This window comes from Strigops habroptila, chromosome 6 (assembly GCF_004027225.2).
Source record: "Strigops habroptila isolate Jane chromosome 6, bStrHab1.2.pri, whole genome shotgun sequence".
NCBI classification, from domain to species: Eukaryota; Metazoa; Chordata; class Aves; order Psittaciformes; family Psittacidae; genus Strigops; species Strigops habroptila.
The window spans coordinates 47,544,949-47,560,598 of record NC_044282.2 but is presented as its reverse complement, the minus strand read 5'-3'; the positions used below and the strand labels follow the sequence as shown (position 1 = coordinate 47,560,598).

General features: G+C 49.0%; 1 protein-coding gene across 2 annotated transcripts; it reads right to left on the bottom strand.

The window, feature by feature from the left end:
* Positions 1-1,685: 1,685 nt before the first annotated feature.
* KLF11 (Kruppel like factor 11) lies at positions 1,686-14,177 on the bottom strand. Of its 2 annotated transcripts, none has more exons than XM_030489937.1 (4): positions 14,037-14,177; positions 11,405-11,659; positions 5,312-6,302; positions 1,686-3,322 (listed from the first exon to the last, which is right to left on the bottom strand). In XM_030489937.1, the coding sequence occupies exons 1-4, from the start codon at positions 14,076-14,078 to the stop codon at positions 3,024-3,026; spliced, it is 1,587 nt and encodes a 528-aa protein (XP_030345797.1). In that variant the 5' UTR covers positions 14,079-14,177; the 3' UTR covers positions 1,686-3,023. The 2 variants fall into 2 exon arrangements, with proteins under 2 accessions (XP_030345797.1, XP_030345798.1); XM_030489938.1 differs by lacking the exon at positions 14,037-14,177 and adding an exon at positions 10,987-11,111 and having other exon boundaries at positions 11,405-11,494.
* Between the last annotated feature and the right edge of the window lie 1,473 nt (positions 14,178-15,650).

Here is a 15,650-nt window from a genome sequence, read left to right as displayed (position 1 = left end):
CAAATACACAAGAAGCGTGTAAAATTATAAATGGATAAGCACTGGTCCATTTACAACAGCGTCCAAAACATCCTGCATTTACAGGTAAGTGAACCGGCAAGCCCCGAAGTCTTCCACTGGCTTAGATATATAACCTAATCCAGAAGGATTTACATAGTTCTGGAATGGGTGTGTATGAAACCTGAAAATTCACAATTTTTTGATGATTTAAACCCAGTCTCATTGCATACTTTTTATTTAAGAAAAGTTAAAAGTAAGTACAAAACCATGATTCCATTTCTTTAAAATAAGACTGAACAATAGAGTTCAGGCAGTAAAGTGCAACAAGAGCAGCTATCCCAGCCATGCTTTGTCGATGAACAACCCTTATGCAGCAGGAAGGAAAAAGAAGGGCAGCACAGACACAGCCACACCATGGCTCAGCTGTTCATGCACATCCACGAGATGTCCCAGGCACGAAGACCTTGCAGGAGCAGGCAAGAGGTAAGCCTAGCAAAGAGGGAGCCATTGCTCTTCTACATCGTGACACACATCCATGACACACTGGTTTAAATTCCATATTCTCCAGTCCATCATCTGGATGCTACAAGCTAGCATTACTGAATTATGACACAAGTTTCCAAACTGTTCTGCTCAGGTGAACACCGTAAGTGGTTAGTCTGTAAAACAAAATTACGTACACTGGCCATTGGACTGAGACACACTACTTTTCCCTTGGTTATGAGCATGCCAAAATGGCATCCAAAAGTCAAACTTCTTGTTCTAAGGGTCTTCTGAGGGAAAATGAGCAGCAACATCTCTTTCTTCACCACATGAATTTGGAAAACTGGGAATCGACAGAGAGCAGCAACACTACAAGCACCCAGGTTACCAGCAGAGGAGTTTGAACCACAGCGTGCTTGCACTCGCACTCAGCAGCACGCACGCTGGGGTCAGTGGGAGTACAGCACGTGTTAAGTGAACAGCTGTGGGCATTTTAAAGGTCAGACACCAAACCCTTCAGCATGTTTAGCACAATACTCTGAATACTTACTACTGTTAACTGTAATTCTTCACTATGAGGGTGCTGAGGCGCTGGCACAGGTTGCCCAGGGAAGCTGTGGCTGCCCCATCCCTGGCAGTGTTCAGGGCCAGGTTGGACAGGGCTTGGAGCAACCTGGTCCAGTGTGAAGTGCCCCTGCCTGCAGCAGGGGGCTTGGAACTGTATGAGCTTTAAGGTTGCTTCCAACCCAAACCAGCCTATAGTTTCTATAAACTACAGACATAAGCATAAAAAAATAACATATTCTGCTTTCAACTGAAACAGGCCTCTGCCCATTTCAGGGGAGTGCTAGCTGAGATCAGCAAGTCTGCACTTACATAGATGAGAACTGTGCTTTGCTCATGCTGGGAAACAAGACCGGGATTTCAGAACAAAGCAGAGCAAGAGATAGCGCACTCCTAGTTATCCACATTTTACACATCCAGGAAAAAAGCTCTTAGCACTCAACTAAGCTTCAGTGCAGGAGTGGCTGCAGGGAGATGAGCCTGGACAGAACTACAGAAATATTTCATTCAGTGGGTGAGCAGTCTCCCAGCAAAACAACATCTGGTGCTTCAGAGCACACCAGCTCTACCATCAGCTCTGCTACACCACTACACGTGCACGTCCTTCCGCACCACGGAAACCCATCAGTCCAGTTGTGCTACGGGCATTTCGTTTTATTACTCATACCATGCCATTACAACACAGCACTCCTGCTGCCAGCAATTCCACTTCTTAGCCATATTTACACTGGGTGTAAAGAAAATGCATTCAACAGGGAGAATATCTCATTTAATAGAAAAGGGTGATTTCATACAAAGTACTGTGGAGAAATACAAGGCCACATGAAAAGCATCATCAAATAGACATGGTGGCTGTTTCTTAAGTCAAGACACGGTTAGTACTTCCTCTGGTGCTTTGATACAGGTAAATGAAAGCCTTGAACAATTTCCTATAAGGTGCACAAGCATCCACAATACATAAAAAACCTCAATTTTGTATTTCTCTTGTACTCCAAAAAATAAAAAAACCCAGAGACCCAGCCAATTATCCCCGTGTTATCTTGCCATTTTTGCACTTTCCACTAGATTCTGATAAGCTGGTTTAGTAGGACTGAAAGTAAAGCATAATTTTTAGTGTCAAAGTTTCTAAACAGTGTTTGTGCTTCTAGCTCCACCAGAGCAGTGTGGCTCCTCCAAACTTTGCTCTGGTGGAGCGTGGACTCAGGAATGCCCAGTATGTCAAACTTCAACCAACATCCCAACAGCATGCACTTGCAAAAGGTATGAATTTATAAAATGTTGAAGATTCCACCACTTGTCTTCTGGAAGTCATTCTGGTTTGGTTTGTTTGAAAAATGATGACACACTTCAATCTCAAACCTCCAGTATCACCTGTGAAAAGAGGGTGTAACAGCACCAGCCCATCGCAGGATAAGGATCTGCAAGTGTGAAAATCCCAAGCACTGTAAGTTATCAAATATTCTATGTTTACAAAATGCTCTGAATGCAATTGTTTTGGTTTACTGAAAAGGAGTTTCCAAAACTCTGGGTCTCATCCTGCACACCCCTACTAATGCCGGTCAAGAAATTTGCCTGTATATCAAGACCAAAATGAATAAATACAAAATATATTTGGTATAGAAAATACTAGTATAAAAATTAAAAATCACCCTGTTTTACTGTCCATCAAAATATTAACAGCAAGCATTACAAGTTACTTTTTTAACCTATTGCCAAAATCATTTCCAAAGAGTTCTGCTTTCCTGAAGTGCTGGTGATTGCATTTGCCCAAGTATTGGAAAAAACCAAATAGGGAAGGAACGAGAAAATATATGATAGATTTCTCACATAGCATTATTAACAGAGGACCTAAACTGAAGGAAACTAAAGTATGCACAAACACGGCAGAAAAGAGCCATTGTCAGTTCTGCTCTATCCATCAGAGCTCTTCCTGATCTTCAGTCAGTTTGTAGAGAAGGTGCTCCCCCACACTAGCCCTAACAGACAGACGGTGGCATGGGGATGAGCATACTCAGAGCACTGCTGCTTTTCGGTTTCTCTGCCGTGGCAATCCTGCTGAGTTTGCCAACCTCTGTCTGCCAGCTGGGGATCTTCTTTGTGGTCATATGGCGGCGGGTGTGCTTTGTCAAGTGATCGCTGCGCATGAAGCGACGCTCACACACCGGACAAGCAAACTTCTTCTCTCCCGTGTGAGTTCTGCGGTGGCGTGACAGTTCATCTGAGCGGGCAAACTTCTTGTCACAGCCCTCCCAGTTGCAGTTGAAAGGCTTTTCTCCTGCAGGGCATAAAAGCAGCGTAATTTACTTTTGAGAAGCTGTGTTACAGTTTTAACAAAGAACTAACTTAAATTCTGCCTTGCAAAACCAGATGAATTCCACAGAGCCATTCATGTATGCAGTCAATATTAGCTTAAGCTCAAGTTGTGTTCTGGACAAAAATCATAGGTATCACTTCTGTGCATTCCCTCCCATCACTTTAAGTGTTCTTTAATCAAGTCTATTTTTTCAGTTGTCCGAAACCCCAGTTTAAAGAAGAAGATTCTTCATAAAGGTACCTTACCCGCTGACTGACCTAGAAGCAATCCCCTGCCCCCATCCCTATGTGACCACAGCTCTACAGCTGGTGCACATCATCAGCCAATTCTGCAGGCAAATGGGAAGCCTGGAATCAAGCCTCCGAGTCCTGTTGCTCCAGTGATCCAGTCCTACACAAAAATACACTGCCCCAGCAAGTACTACCGAGGAAAGGCCTGTCCTGCAATTCCCAACAGACAGCTAGGGGAATTCTGCACGTCCAGGAATGACAGCAGGCAGAAAGGCTGTTCACATCAGCTTCTGCTCATCCTGGGCAACTGCTTAACATCAGACCTATCCTAAACAACACGATCTACTGCCTGCAACCCTCGTAAAGCTCAAGATAAGCATCTACCACATGACCCAAATTTATGGTAACACTCTGGAGCAGGACACAAGTGTCCAGCAGAAAGGAAGCCCCACAGAAGTGTTGCTCTTATTTGAGATATCTGTGTTTGTTGCGTTTGATATCACCTAGCTACTCAGTGCGCAGGGGAAAGAAAGATGAACTACTCTGCCTCCTGATCCTGTAACGTGGGCTAGCTAGCAAAGGCTCAGCATGCTACACCTCCCACAGATGTCCCAGCCTTAATCACGATACAGGGACACACACACCTTCCCCAGGGATCATCGGCAGCATGTGAGTGAGAAACTTATTGCTAGTTTTATGTTTATCCTGTAGTGCCAGGTTAATTCAGCAGCCTGCAGCACTTACTCTCAAGTCAAAAGCAGAAGCATTATTCTACCTCTGAGCTCTGGTTTACAAGGATTATCAGCTTCATATAAGGCTTAAGCTCCTTCCCCAAAGGAACTGTAAAGACAAGCTGCCAAACTAATGCAAATCCTGCCACAGAAGCTGACATTCCATAAACCACAGTGTCTGCGGGGCAAGGGAGGGTTAGGGTTAAAAGGCCAAGAAAAAACAAAATTAGACAGACTTTTGAATGAGCTATTCTGTATCAATTTCCCACTATGCCTATCCCTCAACATCAAAAATAGTCCCCGAGAACTCAAAGTTAGTTTTAACTTAACAGGATCTTGGAGCCAGAAAAAGGGTAAGTAAATCACGTGTATACTGTCTCCACACTGACCAGATTTTAGGGAGCATATCAGCTCATCAGCTCACAACTAATTTTCATTTATCTTTAAAATTCCCGTTCTGTAACTGAATAAACTGCTACATTCCTGTAGCAGGTCTAGTTCCTAACACAGTAGCCCAAAATCTCAGTGTTTTCCCATTTAGCCTAAGCAAAGCTCTGGCAAAATGTGCAGTTTCCGAATTTCTCTTTTTTATTTTCCTCCTGCAAGAATTAAGACCAACCACCTGTACTGTGGTTTGCTTACACCAGACCTCTCCATGCCCCCAAAAAAAGGATTGCACAATTCATTTCCATCTAGTCCAGACGGCAGGATTCCACTCTAAACACACACACAGACAGCAAAGCTTTGCTCCAACTGAAGCACGTGAAATTCAACTAGAACTATGGGGTCAGCTGAGGTCTCAGAACAAAGTCTGTCTTGTTTTGCTTGCCCATGAAGAATGAACATTCCTCCCTTCTCTGAGATGAGCAGAAGTTTCCCCATCACCTGCCTCGTCCCTTTCCCACCCCCTCCCCTAAAAACCCATGCATTTCAGCACCCCAAGGCAAGCCAGTGCCAGAGTGACAAAGGACTCGCCCTGTTGTACGCACCAGTGTGGGTGCGAAGGTGGGCTTTGAGGTGGGAGCTTTTGAAATAGGTTTTCTTGCACCCAGGAAAGTTGCAAACATAATTCCTCCGTCTAGAAAAGTCCACCTGGGGAGCGCAGCTCTGACCAGAAGCGATGAACACAGGAGCAGGGGCAAGGGGCAGTAACTTGGTGTTCCCAACAGTCATTACTGTTTGTGGGCACGGTGGTGTCGGTGCGACAGCAGTCTGTGGGAGAACCAACATGACGGTCCCCTGAGGCACAGAAGGTCCCATGAGCACAGGCTGAGAGAGCGGGGCTGTCTGTGGTAAAATAGGTTTCATGGGAGTTGAGACTGTTGGAGTTGAAGGTTTAACATAGGCATTGATCATACTGCTTTGTCCATTTAAAGGGATCATTTGGCAGAGAACCTGGGGGCTTGAAACAGGGGCAGGTGTCACTGGGGTAGCTCTTTTTTGCAAGTCATTCTCACAACTCTTTGGTAAGTGGGTCTGCGGCGAAAGAGGCCGGACTGGTAGTTGTCCTTTATTGGTCACAGTATCACTGGAGTCCTGTGCATAAGGTTGACGTACTGGAGAGGTTTTGTTAATTAAATCATCAGCAGCACAGGAGTCCTGTGGCAGTTTGGAATGTCTTCGGTCATCCACTCCACACCAGTCTCTGGAAGTACTGTAGCCTGAAGTTACCTTTGTTTTCTCTTGCACAGCAGGAATGTGATGGTAAGCAGAGCTATCTCCTGTGTGACGTATGACACTTGTTGCCATGGCCCTGCACGGCTGAGGGGCAAACGATTCAGCTATCACTGCCTTCTGGCTGCTTGGAGACATGTTGGTAACAGATGGCTTGGTTATGGGAGAGGCACTGGTCACTGATGTGACTGAGCAGGCAGCTGTATTTGCCATGACAGTCCTTGGTTTGGAATAAGTGACTTGTGAGGAGAGGAGTGTAGCAGCTGATATCTCAACAAAGTCAGGGCTGTGTGGAGGGGTCATGCACTGCAAAAAAGAAAACACCATTATACATAAAATTACAATCCATGCCCAGAACCTGCCTCTTAGGACAAACTGCTTAAAGAATACTGTCATGGTTTAACACAGCCAGCAACTGAGTACCACACAGCCACTTGGTCACTTCAGTCTCCCCTTACCCCCCCAGTGGCATAGGGAGGAAAACTGGAAGAAGGTAAACCCCATGGGTTGAATTAAGAACAGTTTAATAATTGAATTAAAGAATAAATAATAAAGGAAATAAAAAGAGAGAAAGCAATAAAACCCCACAAACGACAAGTGATGCACAATACACTTGCTCACCACCCGCTGACTGATGCCCAGCCCAACCCGAGCAGTGATTGGTCCCTTCTGTGTAGCTCCCCCCAGTTTATATACTGGGCATGATGTGCTGTGGCATGGAATACTCCTTTGGCTAGTTTGGGTCAGGTATCCTGTCTCTGCTCCCTCCTGGCTTCTTCTCACTGGCAGAACATGGGAAACTGAAAAGTCCTTGACTTAAGGTAAACACTACCCAGCAACAACTAAAACACTGGTGTGTTATAGGCATTATTCTCAGACTAAATCCAAAACACAGCACTGCACCAGCTACTAGGAAGAAAATTAACTCTATCCCGGCCAAAGCCAGGACAGTATCCACCCTTTATTCCATACCATTTAAGTCATGCCAGGTCCCACACTTCCCAATTTTCCTATTTTTCGATACAGACACGCAGGTATCATTCCCTTAGTCTAGGGACCATCCCTCTAAAATGCCTGCTGAGTTCATTTAGCCCATGACTTTGGGCTCCATCTGTCATAACAGTCCTTCAGGGCGGGAGAGATGGTGCGTGGTGCTGGACTGCTGCGTGCTGAAGCCAGTTCTGATTCCACCACCACTGCACTTGTTCAGTTTCACCAAAGTTAATTCTTCATTAATCTAGGTGATTTTTACTGCAATAGCCTTGATATGGCACACAGCCACCACAGAAGTAATAATATACAGAATTATATAGCAATTAACATCATACAGTTTAGTTCATTGGCTATTTTCACTAAATCAAATCCCCTTGAGATACATGCCAGAATTCCTCATCCTCCCACATTACCTACCAAGTACACCCAGGTCCGTGAATGGGTTTGCCTTTGCCTGAAGCAGGAATAACCCAGACTGTCTTCCCCAGCTATTCCTTGTTATGTGCACCACAGGAACTTTATCCCTTCCTATAGTACCTAAAAGTTCTGACAGGGCTGGGCCAGCCCTGTTGGCAGATCCCCTAGTGTTGACCAACCAGGTGGCTTTTGGTAAATGTGTATCCCAGTGTTTGAAAGTCCCACTGGTTTTTAACAGTCCATTGTACCGCTGGATTTTCCCAGAGGCTGGTGCATGGTAGGAGATGTGATATACCCACTCGATGCTGTGCTCTTTGGCCCAAGTGTCTATAAGGTTGTTCCGGAAATGAGTCCCGTTGTCTGACTCAATTCTCTCTGGGGTGCCGTGTCGCCACACGACTTGTTTCTCAAGGCCCAGGATAGTGTTCCGGGCAGTGGCGTGGGGCACAGCGTATGTTTCCAGCCAGCCGGTGGTTGCTTCCACCATGGTAAGCACATAGCGCTTGCCTTGGCGGGTTGGTGGGAGTGTGATATAGTCAATCTGCCAGGCCTCCCCATACTTGTACTTCAGCCATCGTCCTCCATACCAGAGAGGCTTTAACCGCTTGGCTTGCTTAATTGCAGCACATGTTTCACATTCGTGAATAACCTGGGCAATAGTGTCCATCGTTAAGTCCACCCCTCGATCACGAGCCCACCTATATGTTGCATCTCTGCCTTGATGGCCTGAGGTGTCATGGGCCCACCGGGCTAAAAATAATTCACCCTTATGTTGCCAATCCAAGTCCATCTGAGCCACTTTAATCTTAGCAGCTTTATCCACTTGCTGGTTGTTCTGGTGTTCCTCAGTGGCCCGACTCTTGGGTACATGAGCATCTACGTGGCGTACCTTCACCACCAGGTTCTGCACCCGGGCAGTGATATCTTGCCACAGTGCAGCAGCCCAGATGAGTTTACCTCTGCATTACCACTTGCTCTGCTTCCATTGCTGCAACCACCCCCACAGGGCATTTGCCACCATTCATGAGTCAGTATAGAGATAAAGTACTGGCCATTTTTCTCGTTCAGCAATGTCCAAGGCCAGCTGGATGGCTTTCACCTCTGCAAACTGACTCGATTCACCTTGTCCTTCAGCAACTTCTTGTAGGAAACTCCATACAAGCGCCTTCCATCTCCCACAATAGGGCATTGTACTGACAAGCTACTTCATTCACCATCCTCTTCACCTCTCCAAGTCATTACTGCCGATGAGTTGGCATACAATGATGGTGCACTCCATACAAATTTCCACCACATGAGCTGTGTGCACTGGACTTGTGCCTGGATCTGTGGGTGACTGTGCATTGTTCAGGTCATAATAAATCACCTCCAGCACAGCTAATTCCCTCAGGTACTGGACACCTCTCTTCATCACAGTGGCTCACTTGCTTGGGTGACATATAGCATCTTCCTTGAAGGAATACCTTTCCTGCAATGCTGACAGGAGTCACCTCCAGAGGCTGATGGCTTGTGCCCCTTTCCCAATCACTTTGTCAATGCTCCCTTCCCTAGAGTGATCCCAGTTGCTTGGCTTCCCTACCCTCTAATTCGAGGCTACTGGCCCCATTATCCCAGCATCACAGCAGCCAGCTGACAATGTGCTCACCTGGGTGATGGCTGAAATCTTTTGTATATCCCACAGCTCACTCAGGGATAGGGAACAGGTGGATACCTCTGGTTCTGCCTCTTCCTCCTGTTCTCGTGATGTCCCTGTTTTGTCCTTCTTTACCAAACAAGCTGACTTTCATGTCCATTTCCTTTTGTGTATAGGGGCAACTGATACCAGCATGGACTGATTCTCTGATTTAGCTGTACCACCCTTCACTGAGGCCTGGGAAGCTGCAGTGCCTGTCACTGGGGCCCGAGTAGCTGCAAATAGTTGCTTAACCCTAAACAACACCTGAACCACATTCATGGTTCCCAGCAATAGGACCATGCTGGTTTCAGCGTCCCAAGGATATTAAAATTTTCAAAATTCTCAAATGCTAATTAGCCTGGAAGAGAAGGGGAAGATGTGGGAAGAGGACTCCTCCATAGGCTGGCTCTCCAAGGAGAAAACGTAAAAGCTGTAATTATTAATAGCTTCCAACAGATGGTTCCCAAAGTACAGAGGTGATGGCAGTGCTGAGTACAAACACCAGACTAGTTTCATGACCAGCAAATCTATCATATCATAAGTGAGCGTTACAAAGTACATCAAAATGATAACCTCAGCCCAGCCCCCAAAGGAGATGAACATCACCGCAGGGAACACAGACAGCAAGTGAGGAGTTACATGGTGCAATGCTGAGAACAAGCACAACAACCCTGAGAGCAAATACCAAAAAATGAGAGCAAATTGTGACCAGCAACTATTAAACCAAAACAATGAATGCTTGTAATAAACTTATATAAGCCACAATGGGATGGGGAGGAGAATCAGAAAAAGGTAAAAGCTGTGCATTAAGATAAGAACAGTTTATTAATTGAAATAAAATATTATAATAATATTTGTAAAGAAAGGGGGGACAACAAAAAGAGAGGAATAACCCCCAAGACAGACAAGTGTTGCACAGTACAACTGTTCACCACCCGCTGACCGATGCTCAGCCCATCCCTTAGCAGCGATCAGCTGCTCCCAGCCAACTCCCTCCAGTTTATATACTGGGCATGACGTGGTGAATAACCCTTTGGCTAGTTTGGGTCAGCTGTTCTGTCTCTGCTCTCCTCCAGCTTCCTGTGCTTCTCCTCACTGGCAGAGCACGAGAGACTGAAAAGTCCCTGACTTAAGGCAAACACTACTGAGCAACAACTAAAACTTTGGTGTATTATCAACATTATTCTCAGGCTAAATCCAAAATACAGCACTGCACCCGCCACTAGGAAGAAAACTCACTGTACTACAAAAAACTTACTCCTTTCTCCTCAGGAACGGGTACAACTCTAAGAGGCTATGAGCACTCTGCTGTTCACAGAAAACAGACTAGCAACAGACAGCAATACCACACCCTTTCAGTTTCAAGCTTCCAGCAAGCCCTTGATATTTTATCAATGATTACCCCATCAGCTGGTGGCTACTTCTGAGACAGAGACAAATGGAACTGCTCTTTCCCTTCTTATTCACCCATTTCTCTCTATTCTCTCTTGCTGCCGCCTCCTCTCCTTCTTTTACCACTGAAAACTCATGCCTATCTCCAGTGCTGATCAAGAGACAGTGCCAACACTGAACAGCAGTAGTATGAGAGAAGTCAGTCAAGCAGACTGCCATACTATCTCAACCTCTTTCCACTGTTATTCCCCCTTTTTCCTGATGTAACTGCACACTAGAAACCTACTGGTTGAAATGAGCCTTAACCATCTGGAACCTGAAAAACACCAAGCCCTTTTTTAATACGTACTTTTGTTGCAACATAAACGGCAACCAAAAAAAAAATTGTGATTCAACCAACATTAGTCAGCTGGAGCAGACCAACGTTCTGGGAGAAATAGCAGACTACATGTACAAACACATAGCACAGAAACTAATTAAACTGTCTATTTCATAACGGTAGTCTGTACTTTCCTTTATAACGACCAGAGTGAAGCCAAATGTCATCAAGAGCCTTTTTCATACGGTGCTTGCAGATGAGTTGGCGCTGAACCACTGAGGCTCGCTCTGCCACTCGTATTCAAAATGCTCCAAGAAACCTACAACAGCCATCAGGCAGCACCCTCAGCGTGCCTGTCATATTAAATCACCTGTCAGCAAGGGTTTTCACATCCAGCTTTAACAAGGGATCAAACCCTACATTTGCAATTCCAGAGACAGCAGAAAAGCCGTATCTCAGCATGGCCACCTCACCATTCTTGCACACACACAGAGCCCTGGCTGCTCTGTAGCTATTCTACACAAGGACACATGGGCCAGCCCAGTTAAGACATTGCAGAGATGTAACACCCAGATGTCAGGCATATTCATTTTGCATCCATGTTTTTCTTACCAGTGTAGATAAATAGTCCTTCGGCAATTCAGATGTTGCCTCGGTGTGCATTGTGAAATCACCAGAATCCGAGAAGGGCGTAAGTGGCCTTATCTTTAATATGTCACCTTTCTGCGATCTTTGACCCCAGGAGCTCATACAAACAAGCGCTTCAACAGCTTCGATGTCATTCTGCTCCAAGGTGCTGCAGGTAGACCTTTCGCTGTCATGACGCTGCCTTTCACGGATAGACTCATAGATGTCCACGATGTCAACCTAAATGTAATCAGATTAGTGGCTATTAGGACAAGTCAGAATACAAAGCTGACACCACCCACATTCTGTCTGCTCATGATGAAGGTCAGCTGAAACAGATCCCATGCCTGCGGCAAGACTTCTACCAACCAGCTCAAGCCCTCCCCTCCCCCACCAGCTCATCTCCCCACCCCTGGTACTCTTAAAAAATAATCAAAAGTAAGTGTGATTTGCAGCAAAGGAACACACACGAGTGTAGCTCACATTTCTAGAGTTACTTTCCTGGATTACACTGCTCTGAATAAACACATCCCATGTTTGCACACAAGCAAAAAGAGGGGGGGAAAAAAAATCCTGGCTTCCAACTTTGTTTAAACAAGGCTGTTTGAGTCCTGGACCCAAACTACAACTGCTATTCAGGACTGATCTCATTCTGGTAACATTTAGAAGATAAATTTCAGCTGACAGCAAGATGCTATAAGGTATGATCACAGATTTAGAGAACTACACCTTGCAAAAACCATTTTACTCTTATTTTTACTAGTAGGGAAGCCAGGATGGGGGAAGGTGTTAAAAAACCATGTAGATGATGCCCTCTGTGACAAGATTTAGTGGTGGACTTGGCAGCTCTGGGTAACAGTTGGACTTGATGATCTTAAAGGTCTTTTCCAACCTAGTTGGTTCTATGTAGGAAAACAGCCTTCAAAGTGCAGTGGGGATTGTTTGCATTGTCCTTTATAAAGGTATGACACTACACGGATGCTATGTATCTCAAAACACACTACAAGTAACATGAAGACAAATGTCATTATATTGATTTGTTTCCAATTGCAAGCACCACAGAAAATGTGTGTGTGCACGCACGTGCATGTGTGCATGCAAAACACTTGACTTCCTGTGCAAAGATACCCAAACTTCACAAAGCTCTCACTGTAGCGCTTGGCAGTGACTCCAAAAGCTACGCTGCGCTGCTGGTTTAGTGCTCACGTGCCTGCTCAGTCTCAACTAGGCATCCAAACTCTTCCAGTCTTTAGGCACACCAACTTACTGTGAAGGCTGGGATTCAGCAGCGCAGACCAAGATTCTTGAGCCTAGTGCTGTTATACATCATGCTTATATACTGCAGCAAAAAGGCTTTAAATAGAAAGGCACCACCACGCTGTTAGCATCGCCTAAAGCCCTAGAGGGAACTAGGCTTGGGTGACATCACTTACACACCTACGTCAACGAGTTTTGTTACTGAGTTAAGTAACATGCAATGATCCTGGCTCAATGCTGTCACAAAGATGCAAAGCCCTGTAGTGAAAACACAGGGATACGCATGGCAATCACGTTAAAACATAATGGATCCAAAATGCCAGTACTGCACTCACAGATGGCTTTTGCCTAAAACACCAGGTACCAGACATGGAGATACCAAGACTGAGGGGCAGGAAGTGGTTAAAAATACTCAAGAGATTAACTGCTCTGAGAGAGACTTCTAAGAATTTCCACTGAGAGCAATGAGAATGGGAAGGAGGGCAAACCCCCATGTGCCTGCACGCCTGGACCTAGACCGCCTGTCAGACAGGCGCCGCACCAGGCGAGGCTCTGCACTAAGCAGCCAGGAAACCTGCGAGTCTTCCCCAAAGTGCGACTGCAGGCACCCAAGCCAGCAGATTGATTTTCTTCCCAACCCTACGCTTCAGGAGAGCAGTGTTCCCTAAAGAAACATGAAAAAATACACCCCGCTTCAAAAAACAACAAACCTGAAACAGCCCTTTCTGCAGGCGAGCGCCGCGGCCCCGGCTCTGCGGCTGCCAGGGGAATGGCAGGGGAACCGCGCCTGGCCGCCTGTCCTCACCTCACCCCGCCGGTTGCCGGGGCCGCCGCAGCGCGGGCAGGGATAGCGCGGGCCCCCGCCCCGGGCAGCGCCTCTTCCCGCCCGCAGGGGCCGAGCCGACCCCGCCCGCTCCCCGCATCACGGCGGGTGCCCCGGGCCGGGCGGCGCCGCCGAGGTGCGGATGGCGGGAAGGGAAAGGAGGGGAGGAAGCTCCCGCGCTGCCGCCACCGCCCCCACATGGCTGCTGAGGGCGGGCCGCCCCCCCCCCCCCCAGGTAACCAGGAACACCCGCCCCTGAGGGCTCTGCCCCAGCACAGCCTGCGGCAACGGCACCGACCGACCCCCCCCCCCGCGGCGGGTAACAGTGCAACCGACCAGCACCCCCAGGGGTGAGCAACGGTCCCGACCGACCGCTCCCGGGGTGAGCAACGGTCCCGAGGGTCCGCCACGGAGGCGACCGGTAACGGTCCCTGCCCACCACCACGTGCCCGAGCCGGACCGGCGCCGGCTGCCCGCGGCCCGGGGATCGCCCACCGCCGCCGCCACCGCCCCTTCCTCCCTCCGCCCGCCGCTTACCGCGGACGCATCTCCCATCTCCGAGCAGGGCGAGCCGTGCATGGCGCGGCTGCGGCGGGCGGCGGCAGCGGTGTGACCGAGGAGCAGCAGCGGCAGCGGCAGCAGGCGCAGCAGGAGGAGGCGCAGCTCGCGCAGCACCCGCCGGCACCGCCCCCTCCCCTGCCCCCGCCCGCCGGGAGCCCGCGCGCCAGGGGGAGTGCTCCTGAGCGCTCCCTGCGCCAGACAGCGCGGGCGGGGCGGGGAGGGGGGGGGGAGGCAAAGAGAGGGAGGCCGGCTCCTCGCCAATCACCGCCCGCCGCGGCCCCGCTCCCAGCCAATGAGCGGCGGCGGTCGGCGTGATCGCGGCGTGCCGGCGGGAAGGGCGGCGCGTGGGCGCGCTGGGCGGGAAGCAAAGGCAGGGGCGGGGCGGGGCCGCGGCGCGGGCGGGGGAGCGCGCGCGGGAAACTAGGGGAAAGGTCGGACGGGAATGCCCGTGCGCGCGGGGGTGTGGCGGGGCGCGGCGCGGGGGCGCGGCTCCCTCCCCCCCCCCCGGCGGTGCGTGCGGCGCTGCACGCAGCGGGCACCGCCGCACCCCACTCCCCGTGCCCCCGCGCCGCGGGTCTGCGGGGACACCCCCGCGAGCTGCGGTTTTACCGCGCAACGCCGAGCCCCCGCGGCGGCGGCGGGGCCCGGGAGCCTGGGAAGGGGCAGCCCCCGGCCCCCTGCGCCTTCGGACGGCCCCTGGCCGCGCCAGCGCTTTCCCTGCCCGGCCCCACTGGGGGCCTTCCTGCCGCTGGAACAAAACGCAGACAGTAATGAGCATTTTTTCCCGCTGGATTATCTCTGCGTGTTCCTTCCTCGGTTTCTCAAGACGTGACATCCTCCCTGTCCATGCGGAGGACATGGGAGGGTTCATCTGCGATGTTTCATCTCTTGCTGTTAGCTTCACTGGAGCACTGAGGCTCGTGTTTTCCGCTACAGCTCTTCTGAAGCCTGGTCCTTCCCTGCTGTCCGTGCAGTTTCTAAAGCTTCGCTGTCCTGTGCTCTTCTCCGGTCTCCATTACTGCACATTTCGTGTGCTCCAGCTTCCTCAGCACTACTTCCAGCTCATCAAACACTGAATTCATAGAATCGTAGAATCACAGAACGGTTTGGGTTGGAAGGGACATTAAGATCATCCAGTTCCAACCCCCTGCCATGGGCAGGGATGCCTCACACTAGATCAGGTTGCTCAAAATCCAACCTGGCCTTGAATACTGCCAGGGATGGGGCAGCCACAGCTTCTCCGGGCACCCTGTGCCAGCACCTCAGCACCCTCACAGGGAAGAACTTCTGCCTAAGAGCTCATCTCAATCTCCCCTCTGCCCCTTGTCCTTTTCACATGCCCTTGTAAAAAGTCCTTCTCCAGATTTCTTGTAGGCCCCTTTAGGCACTGGAGCTGCTCTGAGGTCTCCCCAGAGCCTTCTCTTCTCCAGGCTGAACGAGTCCAGCTCTCTCAGCCTGTCTCCACAGGAGAGGTGCTCCAGCGCTCTGATCACCTTCACGGCCTCTTCTGGACTCACTCAGGCAGGTCCACGTCCTTCTTATGTCAGGGGTAGGAAATCAGTTGTGTGACAAAGAATGAAACAGTGACTA

Coding starts and splice junctions, on each gene's coding strand:
- KLF11 (XM_030489937.1), bottom strand. CDS start 14,078: ATGCACGGCTCGCCCTGCTCGGAGATGGGAGATGCGTCCGCG. Junction 11,660..14,036: donor AGATGGGAGATGCGTCCGCG/GTAAGCGGCGGG, acceptor GATTACATTTAG/GTTGACATCGTGGACATCTA. Junction 3,323..5,311: donor CCACCTTCGCACCCACACTG/GTGCGTACAACA, acceptor TATGCCCTGCAG/GAGAAAAGCCTTTCAACTGC.